A 17271-nucleotide genomic window follows, 5' to 3' on the forward strand; every position below is an offset into this window, starting at 1 on the left:
CCAGCTGAAGGAATTCCCTCCGGTGTTGTGGCGGCACTACCCATTTGTCCCCTTTAAACAACATGCCTTCCCGCACAGCAATATCTACAGCACTGTATGGGCCCTCTGCCTTTTCCCCCCTTTTGATAGCAGCCAAGGCAGCCTTCAGGATCGGATCCTGCATCTGGACTACTTTAAGGTCCGGGGCCACAGCCGCCCCTACGCTCCCTTGTGTCCCTGGCTTGCTTCTTGCTGCTGCTATCCTGCCTGCCTCATATGGGTCCCATGGGCGACCTGTGCGAGCACCTTCCCTTGCCAGCAGGTCTGCCTGCTGGTTACCTTCCCCCCGTGGCTCAGTTTTGGAGTGGGCCTTTACCTTATGGATATATACATCCCCGGTTTCTCCCACTGCAGCCACGATCTTTTCTAGCAGGGGTTTGGTCACAAGGGGCTTCCCATCCGCAGAGGTGTACCCCCGGCGTGACCAAATCGCCAGATACTCTGTACATGAATTGCAAGTGAACATGCTGTCCGAGCAAATCGTGTATGGGGTAGGGAATTCCTCGGGGTGTGTGACCACATACATCACCGCCGAGAGTTCCGCCTGCTGGGCGCTCAGGGTGCATGGGAGTTTAAGAGCCAAGGCAATCCCTGCCTTGGGATCCCAAACTCCGCAGCCCGTGAGTCTTGTACCCGCGGACACTGAACTGGAGCCATCAACATAGATCTCGCGGCCTGTGGGGTGTATCCCTGCCCGAAATCCAAAGTTAATGTCCCATACTCCCTCCACAGAGCATCGATGCGGCTGCCCTGGATAGATTAAATTTGCTGCGAGCCTGGGCTCGCAGAGGCCCTTGACCTTTAAAGTCATTTGGGAGAGGAGGAGGGTCCAGCGAGTGATTCGAGCACTGCTCACTGTCCCGTCCTTAATCCTCCCGTCCAACAGCATCTGCGTCGGGGTATGATGGGTGAGGAGTGTAATGGGGGATATTCCGGTAAAGATCTGAGCTCTCTTTACTGCCCAGTGGATGGCAAGCAAGTGCCTCTCACAATTGGAGTATCCCTTTTCTACCTCCGTGAGGACCCTGGAGGAGTACACCACTGGTCTCAGCTGACCGTTTCGCTCCTGGAGCAACACTGCACTTAAGCTGTCGCCACTGGCTGCCACCTCCAGGAAGAATTCCTCAACCCCATCAATTGCCCCTAGGGCTGGTGCTACCTGCAGGTCTCTCTTAAGACGGACAAATGCTGCCTCACAGCCCTCGTCCCATTCCCACTCGACCCCCTTATGTAGGAGTCTGAGCAGAGGGGCGGCAGTGGCTGCATAGTCCTCGATGAAGTCCCTACAGTAGCCAGTGATTCCCAGGAAAGACCTTACCCCCGACACATCCCTAGGGACAGGGAGTTCCTGCACTGCCTTTCTTCTAGCCTCATCAATGGCCCTTTCTCCTGCCCTTATCGTCAGGCCCAGGAATTTTACTTCTCCTAGACCTATCTGGGCTTTCTTGGGGTTAACTTTAAAACCCCCTTCCTTCAGTAATACCAGCAGTTCGGCCAGCAGTGGACCGTGTTCCTCAATGCTGTCTGTGAACAACAACAGGTCGTCCACATACTGGACCAGCTGGTGTGGCTGGCTGAAGCCTTTTAAGCAGTTCGCCATGCATTGGTGAAAGATGCTGGGACTATTATGAAAGCCCTGTGGGAGGCAGCTCCATGTATACTGCTGTTCCCGGAAGGTGAAGGCAAACTTGTACTGGTCTTCCCTCCGTACAGGGATAGACCAGAACCCGTTGGATATGTCCAACACTGTGAACGTGGTTGCGGATGCAGGGATTTCCCCTATTAGATCCGCAACCGCCGCTACTGTGGGAGCACAAGCTGGGATGTTTTTATTGAGCACCCTATAATCCACCGTAGCCCTCCAAGAATTATCCGGTTTCCTAACCGGCCAAAGCGGGGAGTTGACATGGGTGGCTATGAGTCTCAAAACACCCTGCTCGACAAGCGAGCTTAAAGCTGTCTCCAAGTCTGCTTCTGCCTCTCGGGGAAAGCCATACTGCTTTTGCGGGCGCAACATGGGATCCCCATCTATTCGAACCTCCACTCCTGTGACTCTCCCACAGTCGTGTTTATGGGTGGCAAATGCTGCAAGATTTGCTTGCACATAGTCCCGGTACTCGGCCGGGGTGTTACTGACCAGAACCTCCAGGTCGTAACCCCCTTTTGGCTTCATTGTACACAGAGTCCCTTTTCCCTGTTTCTTATCAATAACCATGACTTCTCCCTCTGCTCCCGTGCCCACTGTGCCCCATAGACAGTGATTCCTCAAGTCTACTAGGATCTGGCGAGCGATGATAAAATCAGCCCCCAAGATCCCTTTTCCCACCTGCTCCCAGTTCATCAGGACGCACTTCCATTGTGTTTGGAGTGCTCCTAAACGAACTGCAAGCGGGACTGAGAAAAACCCAGCCTTCTCATTACCTGTGAACCCAACTAGTTGATACGGCACCCCGTTTGATAGAGGTGAGGTTGCGGGGTCCTCCGAATGGACTATCGTGCTGGAAGCACCAGTGTCCAAAAGGTAGGTACCCAATACACCCTCAACTTCCATCTTGACCCAGGGTCGTCCCCAGGGGTCATATTCTAGTGGGCACAGGTATGCAGGCTGGGTCTGGGCTAGTCACGGTCTCTGTACTGGCAGGGTTGCTGGTGCTTCCCTGCCTGTTGCCGTGGTTACCTTCCCAGTCCCCTCTAGCGCTGTCCTCACTGCAGCTCACTCCACTTCCCCCACTCTGGGCGGCTCCTGAAGGACTTCTCCCCCCATATCTCTTTACTGGGCTCCTGCAATCCCTTTTAAAATGCCCAGCTTTCCCGCACCCGTAGCACACACCCTCCTTATCAATCGAGCGGCCACCCTCCTGGTGCCATTCCCTTTTGGGAATCGAGTTGGGCTTTACTTCATTTACCCGACCTTTGGAGGTTTTCTCCTCCTCCCCTCCTCCATTCCGTTGGACCAGTGCCAGTTGCCTGACCACTGCTTCCTCGGTGAGGTTGGGGTCCCGGGAATCGAACCACAGTTCTGCCCTGGCCTTGAGCCGGGGCAAGCAGTTTGCCACCAGCATCCTCAGCCAGCGGCCAGTCTGTACCGCGGAAAGATTCGCCCGGTCGAGGAGCTCCCCACAGGCTGCGTGGTATACCACCCACAGCCTGTCCGCAAACGCCTGCGGGGTTTCCCCTGCGAGCTGCCTTGTCCTTTCGACCCGTTCGAAAGGACTGCCGTCATCGAAGCCCATAGCCTCAAGGACGGCCCTCTGGACCTCAGTAAATGTACGCTGTCCCCTCCGGCATTCTGCCGGCAGGGCCTGGTACAATTTGCTGTCCAGAGAGAAGAGCAGCAGCTTGGCTGTCTCTTCCTCGTCGCACCCATTAATTTCCCCTGCCTGCATCACCTCCATGAAGTGGATAGACGGGTCCCCGCTGCGAGTGAGTTTGGCCAAATGGGCCACCATGGCCCTGAGTGATTAAACTCCATGGGGAATAATAAAGTCGCTCTCCAGCACTCCCCGACCTTGGCCACCTCCCTGTGGTGGACTGTACTTGCGCTGCCTGACCGGGCACATCCGCCCTGGTTCAGGATCTTTCTGCGCTGGTCCCTCTACCTCCGGCTGTCCCACCAAACCCAGTGCAGCAGACAGTGCCTGGTCTCCTGATCCAGCCCTTAACTGACCCTCGGCTGGAGCCTCACATCCCTGCTGCTGAGCGGGACACATTGGTCCTGCCCCCAGCCCTGGGAATGCTACTACCTGCGTGCCCTGCCCCTCCTGGTACCCCACCGGACAAACCACCGGTGCCTCAGGAGGTGGTCGGGCGTCTCTTGCCTTTGGATTCTCCTCTACCCCCCAATACTCTCCTTTGTCCCCTGTGGACCCTCCAGGTTCTATCAGGGCGACCATCCCCTTTGCCTGGGACAGAGCGTGGGTGAGAGTTTTAATCCTCTCCTGGCAGGGACCGTGATCTGCAAACTCACTGCTACTGGCCACTTTATAGGCTGCCTGTACGTCTTTTAATTTATTCTCCAGTTCCCAAATTTTCTGGGTGTACCGAGAGTTCTGTTCCCGGAGGGACCCCTCACTACCCTTGGCCTCAGTGACCTGACACTGAAGATAGTCCCGGCTATTTCGGAAGGTCTCCTCCAACTGTCGGTTCCTTTGCTGCTCCCCAGCTAATTCGGCCAGCAGGTTGTCCCCAACCACAGCCCGGATAGCAGAGAGCTCCTATGATTTCTGAAGACTATGTTCCAAGTCCTTCACCCGCTGGTCGAGCTTTCGGACTTGGCGGGTGAGGCAGATAAGCCAGATGGCCTTTTCCACCCTGCGGTTGTGGTACTTCCCTGCTGTCCACTGAGCAGCAGCATCCACTGGGCGCTCTGCCCGAGTGAGGGCTTGCACCCAAGGTTTGGTGAGGTTCACCTTGCCAAAAATGTATGAGGAAATTCTCTCCTCCATTTTAGTTTCCTCTCTTATCACCTCATCTGTTATATTAACATCTCCTGTTTGCTTATGTCCCATCTGGGTCGCCATGTTCTGTAAGGGGTTTTCACAGGGTTGTTGTTGTGCCTTGGGTGTCTCTCTCTGGGCTTCTGCCCTCACAGCTTATGCCTGGCCTGTGAGGTACCCTGAGTGCTGCAAGAGCACCCCTGGAGAGACTGTGTCCACAGCTTATGAAGGGAGTTTTGAGACTCGTGCGTCCCCACAGCTTATGCCTAGCCTGTGAGGCACCTGTGAGTGTCAAACACTCCTAACCCCTTCTTCCCTAGCCTGTGACACACAGTTGAGCGTTTTCGAGGCGCTCCTAGCTTCCCTTACACGGTTCTGACATAAGACTCACGATCAGGAGATGTAATACAATAGAACTGAGACAAGGTGATTCCAAGAGGAACTTTAGGTTTCCAATTTATTTGGCAAGGTGTAACTCAACAAACAGCAATACACCAACAAAACAATCCCCCTAAATCCCACTAAACGGACACAACGAAAATCTTTACACCAGTTTAGCAGTACAATGCCCAACCTCCCACCTTTCCTGGCCTAACTGAGTTGGGAGTTCTGGGGACCAGAGGTTATACTCACTACTGTGCCTTCTGCAGTCTGGTGGTTTGTTTCTTCTATCTTTAGTGTCTTCGGACACTGGTTTTCCTTCCGTGTCGAGAGGCCTGTGGTTGTGGTTGTTGAATCACGAGGGCAGGGAAAATCATCACTCCTCTCTTCTTCACTACGTCAGAAACCCTTTTTTTATAGCCAGATTATCCAGTCCGCCTCTCCTGCTGAAGTCGATTCTTCTCATTGGTGGACTTTTGATTTTGAAAAATGCAACAGTTTGAGGTTTTTAGGTTTTTTTCCCCACTGATCTTAACCTACTCAAGGTTTGAGTGGGTGTTGATTGCATTGGCCTCCTGTAGCCATTGTGCTAGTCTGGCCTGAGCCAGATATTTCTATGCCTGATGAAAAAGGTGTTGGAATATGTATGTGGCATTGTTTAAATGCTTAATGTTTTCAAGGGGCAAGTTTCGAGGGTATACAGTTCCCAGACAATTTGATTAGTTCCAATGTCCAAACTGGCCCTTTTGATATTGACTCCACCCCTTTTCTTGCAGACCTTTAAAAAAATCCCAAATTCGATTAAAGTTCATAGTTTCTTCCATGTGCACTTTAGGATTTCAAACTTTCTGGTAGATAGTTCCAAATTAAGTTCCCTTTCCTATGAGTCCAAACACTGGGGGGGGGGGTCTCCATTTGTGTCCCAAAGTTTTCCTTCCATCGGTTTCAATTCACAGCACAGACTGATCCCACAGCCCTTTTCCTTCTGGGTAAAATGAGGGGTTTTCGTCCTCCCCTACATAATAAGCATAAGAATGCAACATGTCATTTTTGCAATAGTTGAGAATAGGTTTTATATGTTGATCAGTTGAGAGATGGACTCGAAGAAACAGAGAAGGTGGCTCTGTTAGTAAATGCACAGCTCAGTGTTTTACAGAGTCCAATAGAGCAGAATGGTCCTAGGTTAGATCCCTGGTCTGTGCTCTGCTAATTCCTGTTGGGGTTGTCCCCTTGGCCTAAGGTTTCTACTCCTGACAGCTACTTCTGGAAAGTGCGCTTCCCTGTTCATCATCTATGCACAGGGTTGGGCTTCATTGTGATGTCTTTCATGATCAAATAGTCTGCTCAAACACACTGCGATAGCTTACTCGTGAGCCCTCATTTTGTGATCCCAGTAAAATAAGGTAAGCTGATACTACTTTAATGCTTCATGCAAAAACATGTGTAAACCCTGTCTTAAGGATTGGGCAATGCAGTAACTGAATGAAAGATCCCAACAATTGAAGGATGCTTACTGGATGGTGCTGCCTTGACTCCACTCTCCCTCTCCAATGCTCTGCGCAGCTTGTCAGCTACAGAGGGCGGTGCCACCTTTAGAATGTTTGACCCTTGGAATCAATGGATCTTACAGCACAGAAGGAGACTATGCTGCCTGTCGTACCTGTGCCGGTTCTTTGAAAGAGCTGTCCAATTTAGTTCCACACCCCGGCTTTTTCCCTATAACCCTGCAATTAGTCCTCTTCAAGTACATGTACAATTGCCTTTTGAATGTTCCTATGGAACCTACTTCCACCATCCTTTCAGGTAGTGCGTTCCAGATTTTAACAACACTCTGTGTGGAAAACGTTTCTCCTCATTTCCCCTCTAGTTCTTTTGCCAGTTATTTTAAATCTATAACTTCTGGTTACCGACCCACTTGCCAGAGGAAACAGTTTCTCCCTATTTACTTTATCAAAACCTCTAAATTTTGAATACCACTATTAGGTCTCTCCTTCATCTTCTGTGCTCCAGTGACAACAATCCCAGCTTCTCCATATAACTGAAGTCCCTTATCCCTGGTATTATCCTGGTAAAACCTCCACTGTAACCTCATCAAGTTGTTGACATCCTTCCTAAAGTGTGATGCCCAGAATTTTACACACTATTCCAGCTGAGGCTTAACCAGTGATTTGTAAATGTTTAGCATGACTTCCTTGTTTTTGTATTCAATGCCCTTATTTACAAAGCCAAGTATCCCCATACGTTTGTTTAACCGTCTCATCAACTTGCCCTGCCACCTTTAAAGATTTGTGAATATGCAACCCCAGGTCCCTCTGCTCTTGCACCCCCTTAAAATAGTATAATTCACTCCTGAATGTTGTGGGCTGCCTTGGCCTGTAAATGGTACACATTTATGAGCTTGTTTTTTTGTGAATGAGTGATGGAAGCAGCAGTTTATTGAAGAACCCCATCCTATGGCCCAGACTGCTCCCAGTAATTTGCATACTGTTCATTTGCCTGTTTTATTTCCGGTCATCCTGTGAAGAGCTCTGTGCGTGGACGTCATGTATCCTCATTTCAGTGTGCTTTACAGGCTCTATTAAATAAAGATTTGTAACATCAAGGGGATAATACATTGTAGAATCTTCTGCAGCTGCTCTTTCAGAAAGTCCAGCAAGTTCAGTTACTCTGGGACCACAGCTTGAGTATGCATGTATGCCTCAGAGTACATTTATCTTGAAACTTCTTCGAATGGCACACAACTTCTTCCTATTTGTTCCCAGGTCCAGGTGTGAGCAGCCTAGGACTTCTGCTTGGATGAGGGAAATCCCCCTTTATAAACTTCCCTCATTAGGGCTGAATGCTAGCATCTTCTCCACGGCCATTGTGTCAATAATTCCAATCGTGTGTTGCAGTTTCAAATTCCTGCCATTTATATCATGTTTTTGTGTGTTAATGTAATCAATCATTTTACACTTCCAAGATACAGATGGTAGCCAAGATCTAACATCATGGGGATCATCAAAGTGCCATGTGAAACAAATCAGTGTAGTTATGAACAGAGAGCAATAACTCACAAATGTAGTATTTTATACGTTGCTGGTGTGATGTATCACTATTGGGCTGTGACAACAACAGTAATGCGCAGATAATCAACCTAATGTGACAAAAGTTACCAGTTACACCATAGTAACCGCTTAGTATTCTTCTTATGTTTAGTGATTGCTGGATTACCCCCTGCAGCGAGTTTTCTGGCTTACATAGGTGGAAGTGCAGCAGCTGTCTTACTTGCTCTCGTTATTGGTATGATTGTGGCCTGGATGAGAAAAAAACTGCAAAAGAAAGGTAACTAAGAATGTTAGCAGTCCAATAGTAAAATAGTTTTTTTTCTATGAGCTGACTGCAAACAGTATTTAGGAGTGTGCCATCTTGTACCAAAACTTGATATACCTTTACTTACCTACTGGAGTGCCAGACAGAAAGATCTCACCATAGAAAGAATGTGCATTTATATAGCGCCTTTCACAATCTGAGGACGTGCCAAAGAGCTTCACATCCAATTAAGTACTTTTGAAGTGTAGTCACTGTTGCAATGTAAGAAAACACTGCAGCCAATTTGCATACAGTAATGTCTGACTTGGAACACTGAGATAAATGTCCAATCTGTTTTAGTGAAGTTAGTTGAGGGACAAATATTGGCCAGACTCCAGAAGAATTTCCCCCTCGCTCTTCAAATCCTTTCACATCTATCTAAGAGAGCATACAGGGCCTCGGTTTAATGTCTAATCCAAAAGACAGCACGTCCAACAGTGCAACTTTCCCTCAGTACTCCACTGAAGTGTCAGTCTAGATTATGTGCTCAAGTCTCTGGAGTGGGGCTTGAAACCATACCCTTCTAACTCATGCACCAATAATTAAGTGTCAATTATTTGGCTTTGAATGGTCAAGCAGTTTAGTCAATAGGACCTAGCCACTTACTTGCTGAGGAGCTTGAGTGATGGGTGACACGAGAATCAGAATGCCTTGCATTGTGGTTTTGGATCAAAATGTTGCTGTAGACTGTTACTTGTGCATAATGCCTAATTGAGTTAATCAGCTTTCAACCCAGTAATAGCTCTTTAGTAAATTAAAACTCCGATTACACTTTTTATGTTCAAGTTTCCCCCCCACCCCCCCGCCCACCATCTCGATTAAATATATAAACTCAAAGTGTATAATCCATGGAAGCTGGTGACCTGAGTGCCTTGACTTCATGTGTGAGACAAGACAGTGAGCGTAAACTGGCTGTTTGACCAAGATTGACATTACAAATATACTTCACCCTGTTCTTGCCTGACATCCACACATATGCACTTTCCAGCAGAATCACTGGATAACAATCAAGATTGAGACTGCTGCTAACCTTTCCCCCTCCCAGTCCAGAGGCACTGAGGCTAACTATAGCATTCCTACATCTGCCTGGCTGAAATCATGTGTTGTGTTTTAAGTTATTTTTAAAATTAAAAGTTTCAAGATACAAGCCTTAATATTCCTTATGTTTTCTTTTTTTTCAGAAGATGATGCAAAAATGCTGACCCTTGACAGGTAACTTCAATTTCTCTATGTTCTGCTAACTTCAAATTCAATGTTTGTGCTCATCAAAGTGGGAATGTTAACGCTGAGAAATGAAATCTGTTTTCATTTTGAGTACCTAGTGTCAGTGCCAAGCTCCCTGAACAAGTATCACACAGTGGCTTCGATGTTTAGCTGCTTTTACTGTCCTGAAAAGTGCCTTCTTCCCAGTTTTGGAAGAGCGCCACTTACTGGTTTAATACTTTGCCCAATGAGTAAAAATGCCAATCAGTGTCATGTTAGTTGCATTTTTATGCAATGGCACTGCCAATCAGATCGAGGCTGCTCAAAAGCATTAAATGTATAACACTTATAGCCAGTAGAGGGAATAATTTCATCCCATCTCTACAGACTGGATTCAAACACAGGTTTTGGAGCAAATAGATAATGCACTGACCCACTGCAATCCAGTTCCCAATAAACATTTTTAAGCTCTGTTTTAATTCCAGGCTGTTGTATTATTGTAGATGGCCTATTTATACAACAAGACAGAAGATGGAGTAGTAGAGTCTGCCTTTGCAGCTCCATTGGACACTTTCCCAATCTCAAACAGGCTGTTAACCAGGGAAAATATTGAATGAAAGCCAAGCAGATTTAGGGGATGGCCATGAATATGGGTAGGAAATTATATTTGGAAGGAGAGGTTTGGGCAGACAGGACGTGCTGAATTCAGAGGAGAGAGAGCAAGGGGAACTCGGTTCAGATTGAAATCACTGAGGATGAGGAATTGCTCATTGCAGAGGCATAGGGATGCGACCATCATCCATTACATATATTAATCCCGGAGGCAGACTCAATTCAATTTCTTTTTAAATTGTCCATGAGCAATTCATTTCGAATTAAACTGCTATACTTGTCTTCCAGTACTGAGGGTACAGAAGATATGTTTGAGAATCCAGCGTTCATGAATACTCCTGCAGGTAAGATTACAAACCTCGTCAACATATTGTACTGTATGAGTAGAAACTATAATATGTAATCAATCTTAGAGGAATATTTCTGAAGGAGGATGAGTACCTCTTTTGCTCTCCAAAAGATGTTGTCTGCTGTTGGAATACAGTTCTGTGGGTGTTGGCAGTTGTCTGCACTTGCACTGGGAACCAGAAGTGGAAAGAGGAGTGCTACTGCATGCAGCAGCCAGAAGACTCCAAGGCTCTAAGATCCTGCTGGATGAAGATGAGAAATTATTTTGCTGGTAATTGTCATCTTTGAGTTGTTCCCAGGGCCCTTTCAGCTTTGGAGGGGGGGGGGGGGCTGCGGGGTGGGCAGCATAAGTCCCACCAGCAGCTTTTATTTTTGGAGTGTCCTGTGTTTGGGCGTCTCATTGATGGAAATACAGCATGTTGTGGTGAGAGTGCCAGGAATGCCCCAATTTGCCATATTTGGGGAGAGGAAAATCAGCCTTGTATCTCCTCACGAGAAACAGTTGTTTAAGTATGAGTTGTAATTACAGACCCAGATCCAGGTATGGACACTAAGGAAAACCTCAGAAATCCTGGGGCAGTGCAGTGGGGGAGGAGACCTGATACCACTTCTCTCCACTCCTTTTTCCCTGTCCACAGCACTTAGGAATTGAGCATCGAGGAACCAACTAGGGGGGAGGCCATCTTAGACTGGGTGTTGTGTAATGAGAGAGGATTAATTAGCAATCTCGTTGTGTGAGGCCCCTTGGGGAAGAGTGACCATAATATGGTGGAATTCTACATTAGGATGGAGAATGGAACAGTTAATTCAGAGACCATGGTCCAGAACTTAAAGAAGGGTAACTTTGAAGGTTTGAGTCGTGAATTGGCCAGGATAGATTGGCGAATGATAATTAAGGGGTTGACAGTGGATGGGCAATGGCAGACATTTAGAGACCGCATGGATGAACTACAACAATTGTACATTCCTGTCGAGCGTAAAAATAAAAAAGGGAAGGTGGCTCAACCGTGGCTATCAAGGGAAATCAGGGATAGTATTAAAGCCAAGGAAGTGGCATACAAATTGGCCAGAAATAGCAGAGAACCCGGGGACTGGGAGAAATTTAGAACTCAGCAGAGGAGGACAAAGGGTTTGATTAGGGCAGGGAAAATAGAGTACGAGAGGAAGCTTGCAGGGAAAATTAAAATGGACTGCAAAAGCTTCTATAAATATGTCAAGAGAAAAAGGTTAGTAAAGACAAATGTAGGTACCCTGCAGTCAGAATCAGGGGAAGTCATAACTGGGAACAAAGAAATGGCAGACCAATTAACAAGTACTTTGGTTCGGTATTCACTAAGGAGGACACAAACAACCTTCCGGATATAAAAGGGTTCAGAGGGTCTAGTAAGAAGGAGGAACTGAGGGAAATCCTTATTAGTCGGGAAATTGTGTTGGGGAAATTGATGGGATTGAAGCCCGATAAATCCCCAGGGCCTGATGGTCTGCATCCCAGAGTACTTAAGGAGGTGGCCTTGGAAATAGCGGATGCATTGATAGTCATTTTCCAACATTCCATCGACTCTGGATCAGTTCCTATGGAGTGGAGGGTAGCCAATGTAACCCCACTTTTTAAAAAAGGAGGGAGAGAGAAAACAGGGAATTATAGACCAGTCAGCCTGACATCGGCAGTGGGTAAAATGATGGAATCAATTATTAAGGATGTCATAGCAGCGCATTTGGAAAGAGGTGACATGATAGGTCCAAGTCAGCATGGATTTGTGAAAGGGAAATCATGCTTGACAAATCTTCTGGAATTTTTTGAGGATGTTTCCAGTAGAGTGAACAAGGGGGAACCAGTTGATGTAGTGTATTTGGACTTTCAGAAGGCTTTCGACAAGGTCCCACACAAGAGATTAATGTGCAAAGTTAAAGCACATGGGATTGGGGGTAGTGATTTGACATGGATTGAGAACTGGTTGGCAGACAGGAAGCAAAGAGTAGGAGTAAATGAGTACTTTTCAGAATGGCAGGCAGTGACTAGTGGGGTACCGCAAAGTTCTGTGCTCGGGCCCCAGCTGTTTACATTGTACATTAATGATTTAGACGAGGGGATTAAATGTAGTATCTCCAAATTTGCGGATGACACTAAATTGGGTGGCAGTGTGAGCTGCGAGGAGGATGCTATGAGGCTGCAGAGTGACTTGGATAGGTTAGGTGAGTGGGCAAATGTATAGCAGATGAAGTATAATGTGGATAAATGTGAGGTTATCCACTTTGGTGGTAAAAACAGAGAGACGGACTATTATCTGAATGGTGACAGATTAGGAAAAGGGGAGGTGCAATGAGACCTGGGTGTCATGGTACATCAGTCATTGAAGGTTGGCATGCAGGTACAGCAGGCGGTTAAGAAAGCAAATGGCATGTTGTCCTTCATAGCGAGGAGATTTGGGTACAGGGGCAGGGAGGTGTTACTACAGTTGTACAGGGCCTTGGTGAGGCCACACCTGGAGTATTGAGTACAGTTTTGGTCTCCTAACTTGAGGAAGGACATTCTTGCTATTGAGGGAGTGCAGCGAAGGTACACCAGACTGATTCCCGGGATGGTGGGACTGACCTATCAAGAAAGATTGGATCAACTGGGCTTGTATTCACTGGAGTTCAGAAGAATGAGAGGGGATCTCATAGAAACGTTTAAAATTCTGATGGGTTTAGACAGGTTAGATGCAGGAAGAATGTTCCCAATGTTGGGGAAGTGAAGAACCAGGGATCACACTCTAAGGATAAGGGGTAAGCCATTTAGGACCGAGATGAGGAGAAACTTCTTCGCCCAGAGAGTGGTGAACCTGTGGAATTCTCTACCACAGAAAGTTGTTGAGGCCAATTCACTAAATATATTCAAAAAGGAGTTAGATGTAGTCCTTACTACTCGGGGGATCAAGGGGTATGGCGAGAAAGCAGGAATGGGGTACTGAAGTTACTTGTTCAGCCATGAACTCATTGAATGGCGGTGCAGGCTTGAAGAGCCGAATGGCCTACTCCTGCGCCTATTTTCTATGTTTCTATGTTTCTATTCCCCAGGCACTGTGATGAGACAAGTGGCCTGCTACTGTTTAGAAAATACAGTGGAAATCACAGTGTTGCTTCAGATCTCTGAGGGTCTGACATCTTGTAGTTTTTATTTATTATCCTGATTCATGTATTGTCGTGATTGAGTGTTATTAATTTTCTCAAAGGCATGATCTTTTTATACCCAGATGATTAAAATTAAACCAAGTAATTGATGAGGATATGAATGTAAATTTAAAGAGGTCCTTTAAATATCATGTAAAACGCATGCAAATTGTATAGCCTGATTGATGTGCAAGTGTTCAGTGAGCCTTTACCCATTAGGGTAGTGTAGACCTTTAGAAAAGTGTCTGTTTAATGACTCCAATCTGAAACTCAGTAAAATGTACATGTGTGGACAGTCAATGTGGATGGCTAGTGAGCACAGGTGTGGGCTCTATCTGCTAACACTCATTGTTTACAGTCAGCCATCCAACTGAAGTCAGCTTCAGCAGCGTCACTGGATAGTGACTAGGAACCCCGCTGATTTCTCTCCTCCGAAGTCCGGGGCCAAATGCAATGCCCCGACTGGGAAAGTTGAGGAGAGTACTTTGTGTAAAAAGACATCGACCAACCCCTTTTAAGTTAATACACGATAGTTTAAACTCTCTTCCACTTGGGAGTAGAACAGCTCCAGCGGTATAAACAAGATTGATATCCTTTCCAGTCCTGGAAATCTTTGTACAATATTGGAAAGAGCTAAACAGATTAGCTGCAACAAATCATGACTGGTATCTCTGATCATCCATTACAAATCAGCGATCTGACTAGTTGACAGTGAGCTGGTGAAGAAGTGTTGGATCTGTGACCAATGCTCTGCCCTTCTGAGTTTAGCAGGTTGAGTGAACATTTTAGGAAGGGCTCAAAGCCTCAACAAAGCTTCCCCCACAACTGATACACAGATGTTGAGTGAGGCGACATCAATATTTGTTCATCCATTTCAGGGCAGTGGTCAGCTCAGTCACATTGTGATTTTTTGCATATATTCTTGCCTTGTACATAAACCATGCTCTTCTGATTGTTTGAGAGTGATGGAATATGACATGGAAAAACTACCACAGGTACTTGCAGGTACACCTTGCTTTGGGGTAGAGAGAGGTGATTCTCTGCAAGTATCAACCCCCAATGGGAGCACCAAATCGTAGAATATCGCCTTAAAAGTCAACTTTTAGGTTTGAAACATGAGTATAATTTTGTGTTAAATCTTTTTCTCTCAACAGGATCCACATGAATAGAACAAGTGTCATCGGTACAAATGCACAAAGGAAATAGGACTATTCTCTGCCTCCACCATTGCCTCCAGGGATATTGTCACTTTCTGCAACATTAAAACCCGAATGAGCCAAAACTTCTTCCAGCTGAATGCCAACAAAACTGAAGCCAACCTCTTCTGCTCCTGCAAACACCAGTGGACCACCGGCTTCTTTTCCATCAATTTTCCCAATTTTAGGCTAAGACCAGAAATGCAGTATCTTGACATTCTCCTACCCCTGACCGCTTTCTTTCACCTTTGTGACATTGCCTGTCTCCCCATCTTCCCTGCTGAAACCCTAATCTGCACCCAAACTTACTCCCTGACTTCCTTACTTCTATCCTCAATAAGCTACAGTTCATCCATAATGATGTTGCTCACATTCTCACTAGTACAAAAGCCGACGTCCTCATTACCCTTATCTTTGCCAAGATCCACAGATGCTTTGTATCCCCGAGAATCAACTTAATCGAATCCATCGCCCCAACCCGCCATGAACTTGCATCGCCTTACTTCCACTAATCTCCTCTGTATGTCCCTGCATGCACCCTCCCCTCCTCCATCACTGGCCTATTTCTCATTCCCCGCTCCCTCCGCTTGACTAAGTGTCTGCTTCCTCAGCCACTATAAGAACATAAGAAATAGAAACAGGAGTAGGACATTTGGCCCCTCGAGCCTGCTCCGCCATTCAATATCATGGCTGATCTGATCTTGGCCTCAACTCCACTTCCCCACCCGCTCCCCATAAACCTCGTCTCCCTTATCATTCAAAAATCTGTATCACCACCTTAATTATATTCAATGACCCAGCTTCCACAGCTCTCTGGAGTAAAGAATTCCAAAGATTCACGACCTGAGGGAAGAAATTCCTCCTCATCTCCATTTTAAATGGGCGACCCCTTATTCTGAAACTATGCCCCTTAGTTCTGGATTCCCCATGAGGGGAATCGTCCTTTCTGCATCTACCCTGTCAAGCCCTGCCAGAATCTTTATACTATGTCCCTGCACCCTGGAACTCCGTCCTTCAGCATCTCCACTGTCACCTCGCTCCTGCAATCGAGAGCCATCTATAAATGCTTCTCTTCGATCATGGCTTTGCTCTGTGGCAGGCCTATTTCTTCCCCTTCCCCTTCACCCTGCACGTTGTTCATTTAATGGCCATGACTCTGTAAAGTGGTCTGAGATGTCTCTCTGTAAGCGAATAGTATATAAAAATTTAATTTGTTATTGATTTCTGTACATTTGAATAGCTAACCAGATGATCTGGCTAAAGTGTGTAGGGTATTATCATCTTCACTTATGAGATTCTTCTTTTTACTTTTTTTAAATCAGAGTTTCAGATGTTACACCACTAACAGAATCTATGGTTTCAGGTTTTCCAAGCAAAACATGCAACAAGATGTTTACAATATATACAGAGGATGGAATAAGCATGTTATTCTGTTGATTAATTAAAATTCAGTTAATGGTGAATTTAAGGAGTAACTGCCATTACAAAGTACCAAACCTTTTCATTTTCATGGCTTATTCTATCAACAACTTTCACTCGTGTGCATCACAGTAAGCAAACATTTCACTACACAAACCCTATTTTGATGAACTGCAGTTTTTGTATCATTACAACGTACCAAAACAACTGATGCATGCAAGGCAGTTACATAAATGCTGGGGTCCAGATAATGGGCCCAAGTTTCCACATGATTCGCGCCTGATTTTTAGGAGCAACTGGTGGAGAACGGACTATTTTAGAAATCGCAATTCTCCACATTTTTTCTTCTGCAGTTCTAGTCAGGTAGAACAGTTCTAGTTTAGAACAGAATTTTTTCTTCAAAAGGGGGCGTGTCCAGCCACTGACGCCTGATTTGAAAGTTTCCACAGTGAAAATGTACTCCAAACGAAAGTAGAATGGCGCCAGTGAAGATTTTTGTAGAACTGAAAAAACCTGTTCTACACATTAAAAAATCAGGCGCAGGTTACAAATTAGGCGTCCAGAACGAGGTGGGGGGGGGGGGGGGGAAGGGAACTCATTAAATTCGACAATAAATCCTTATTTATACTTCTACAAATATTATACAAATAAATCCAACCTGAATAAACATTTATAAGCCAAGAAAAGATTAAATAAACCATCTTCCTACCTGTGTGAAAGGGAGAATTCTGCAGCTGTTCGTGCCGCTGAGCGAGAGAGGGAGGGAGAGAGGGGAGAGAGGGGAGAGAGGGAGGGAGGGAGAGAGGGAGGGGGAGGGAGGGAGAGGGGAGGGAGAGGGGAGAGGGAAGAGAGAGAGGGGGGGAAGAGAGAGGGGGGCAAGAGGGGGGGGGTCGGGGAACAGGAGCGGGTGTCGGGTCGGGGGGGGAGTGGGTGTCGGGTCGGCGGGGGGGGGGAGCGGGTGTCGGATCGGGGTGGGGGGGAGAGCGGGTGTCGGGTCGGGGCGTGGGGGAGCGGGTCTCGGGTCTCGGGTCTCGGGTCTCGGGTCTGGTCGGCGGGGGGGGGGGAGCGGGTGTCGGGTCGGGTCGGGTCTGGTCGGCGGGTGGGGGGGGGAGCGAGTGTCGGGTCTGGTCGCGGGG

The 17271-nt window shown here is 46.9% G+C and overlaps 1 protein-coding gene across 2 annotated transcripts in view; it reads left to right on the plus strand.

Moving 5' to 3' along the window:
- LOC139268665 (P-selectin-like) overlaps nucleotides 1-16122 on the plus strand; it is a 186550-nt gene extending 170428 nt beyond the window's left edge. For both annotated transcript variants that reach the window (XM_070887195.1, XM_070887196.1), the window contains 4 exons: nucleotides 8055-8180; nucleotides 9389-9419; nucleotides 10311-10366; nucleotides 14675-16122. In XM_070887195.1, coding sequence (XP_070743296.1) covers nucleotides 8055-8180; nucleotides 9389-9419; nucleotides 10311-10366; nucleotides 14675-14685 — 224 coding nt within the window. In that variant the 3' untranslated portion in view covers nucleotides 14686-16122. The remainder of the gene's footprint in view (nucleotides 1-8054; nucleotides 8181-9388; nucleotides 9420-10310; nucleotides 10367-14674) is intronic.
- The last annotated feature ends 1149 nt before the right edge of the window (nucleotides 16123-17271 follow it).

This window comes from Pristiophorus japonicus, chromosome 8, assembly GCF_044704955.1.
Source record: "Pristiophorus japonicus isolate sPriJap1 chromosome 8, sPriJap1.hap1, whole genome shotgun sequence".
Lineage (NCBI taxonomy): Eukaryota > Metazoa > Chordata > Chondrichthyes > Pristiophoridae > Pristiophorus > Pristiophorus japonicus.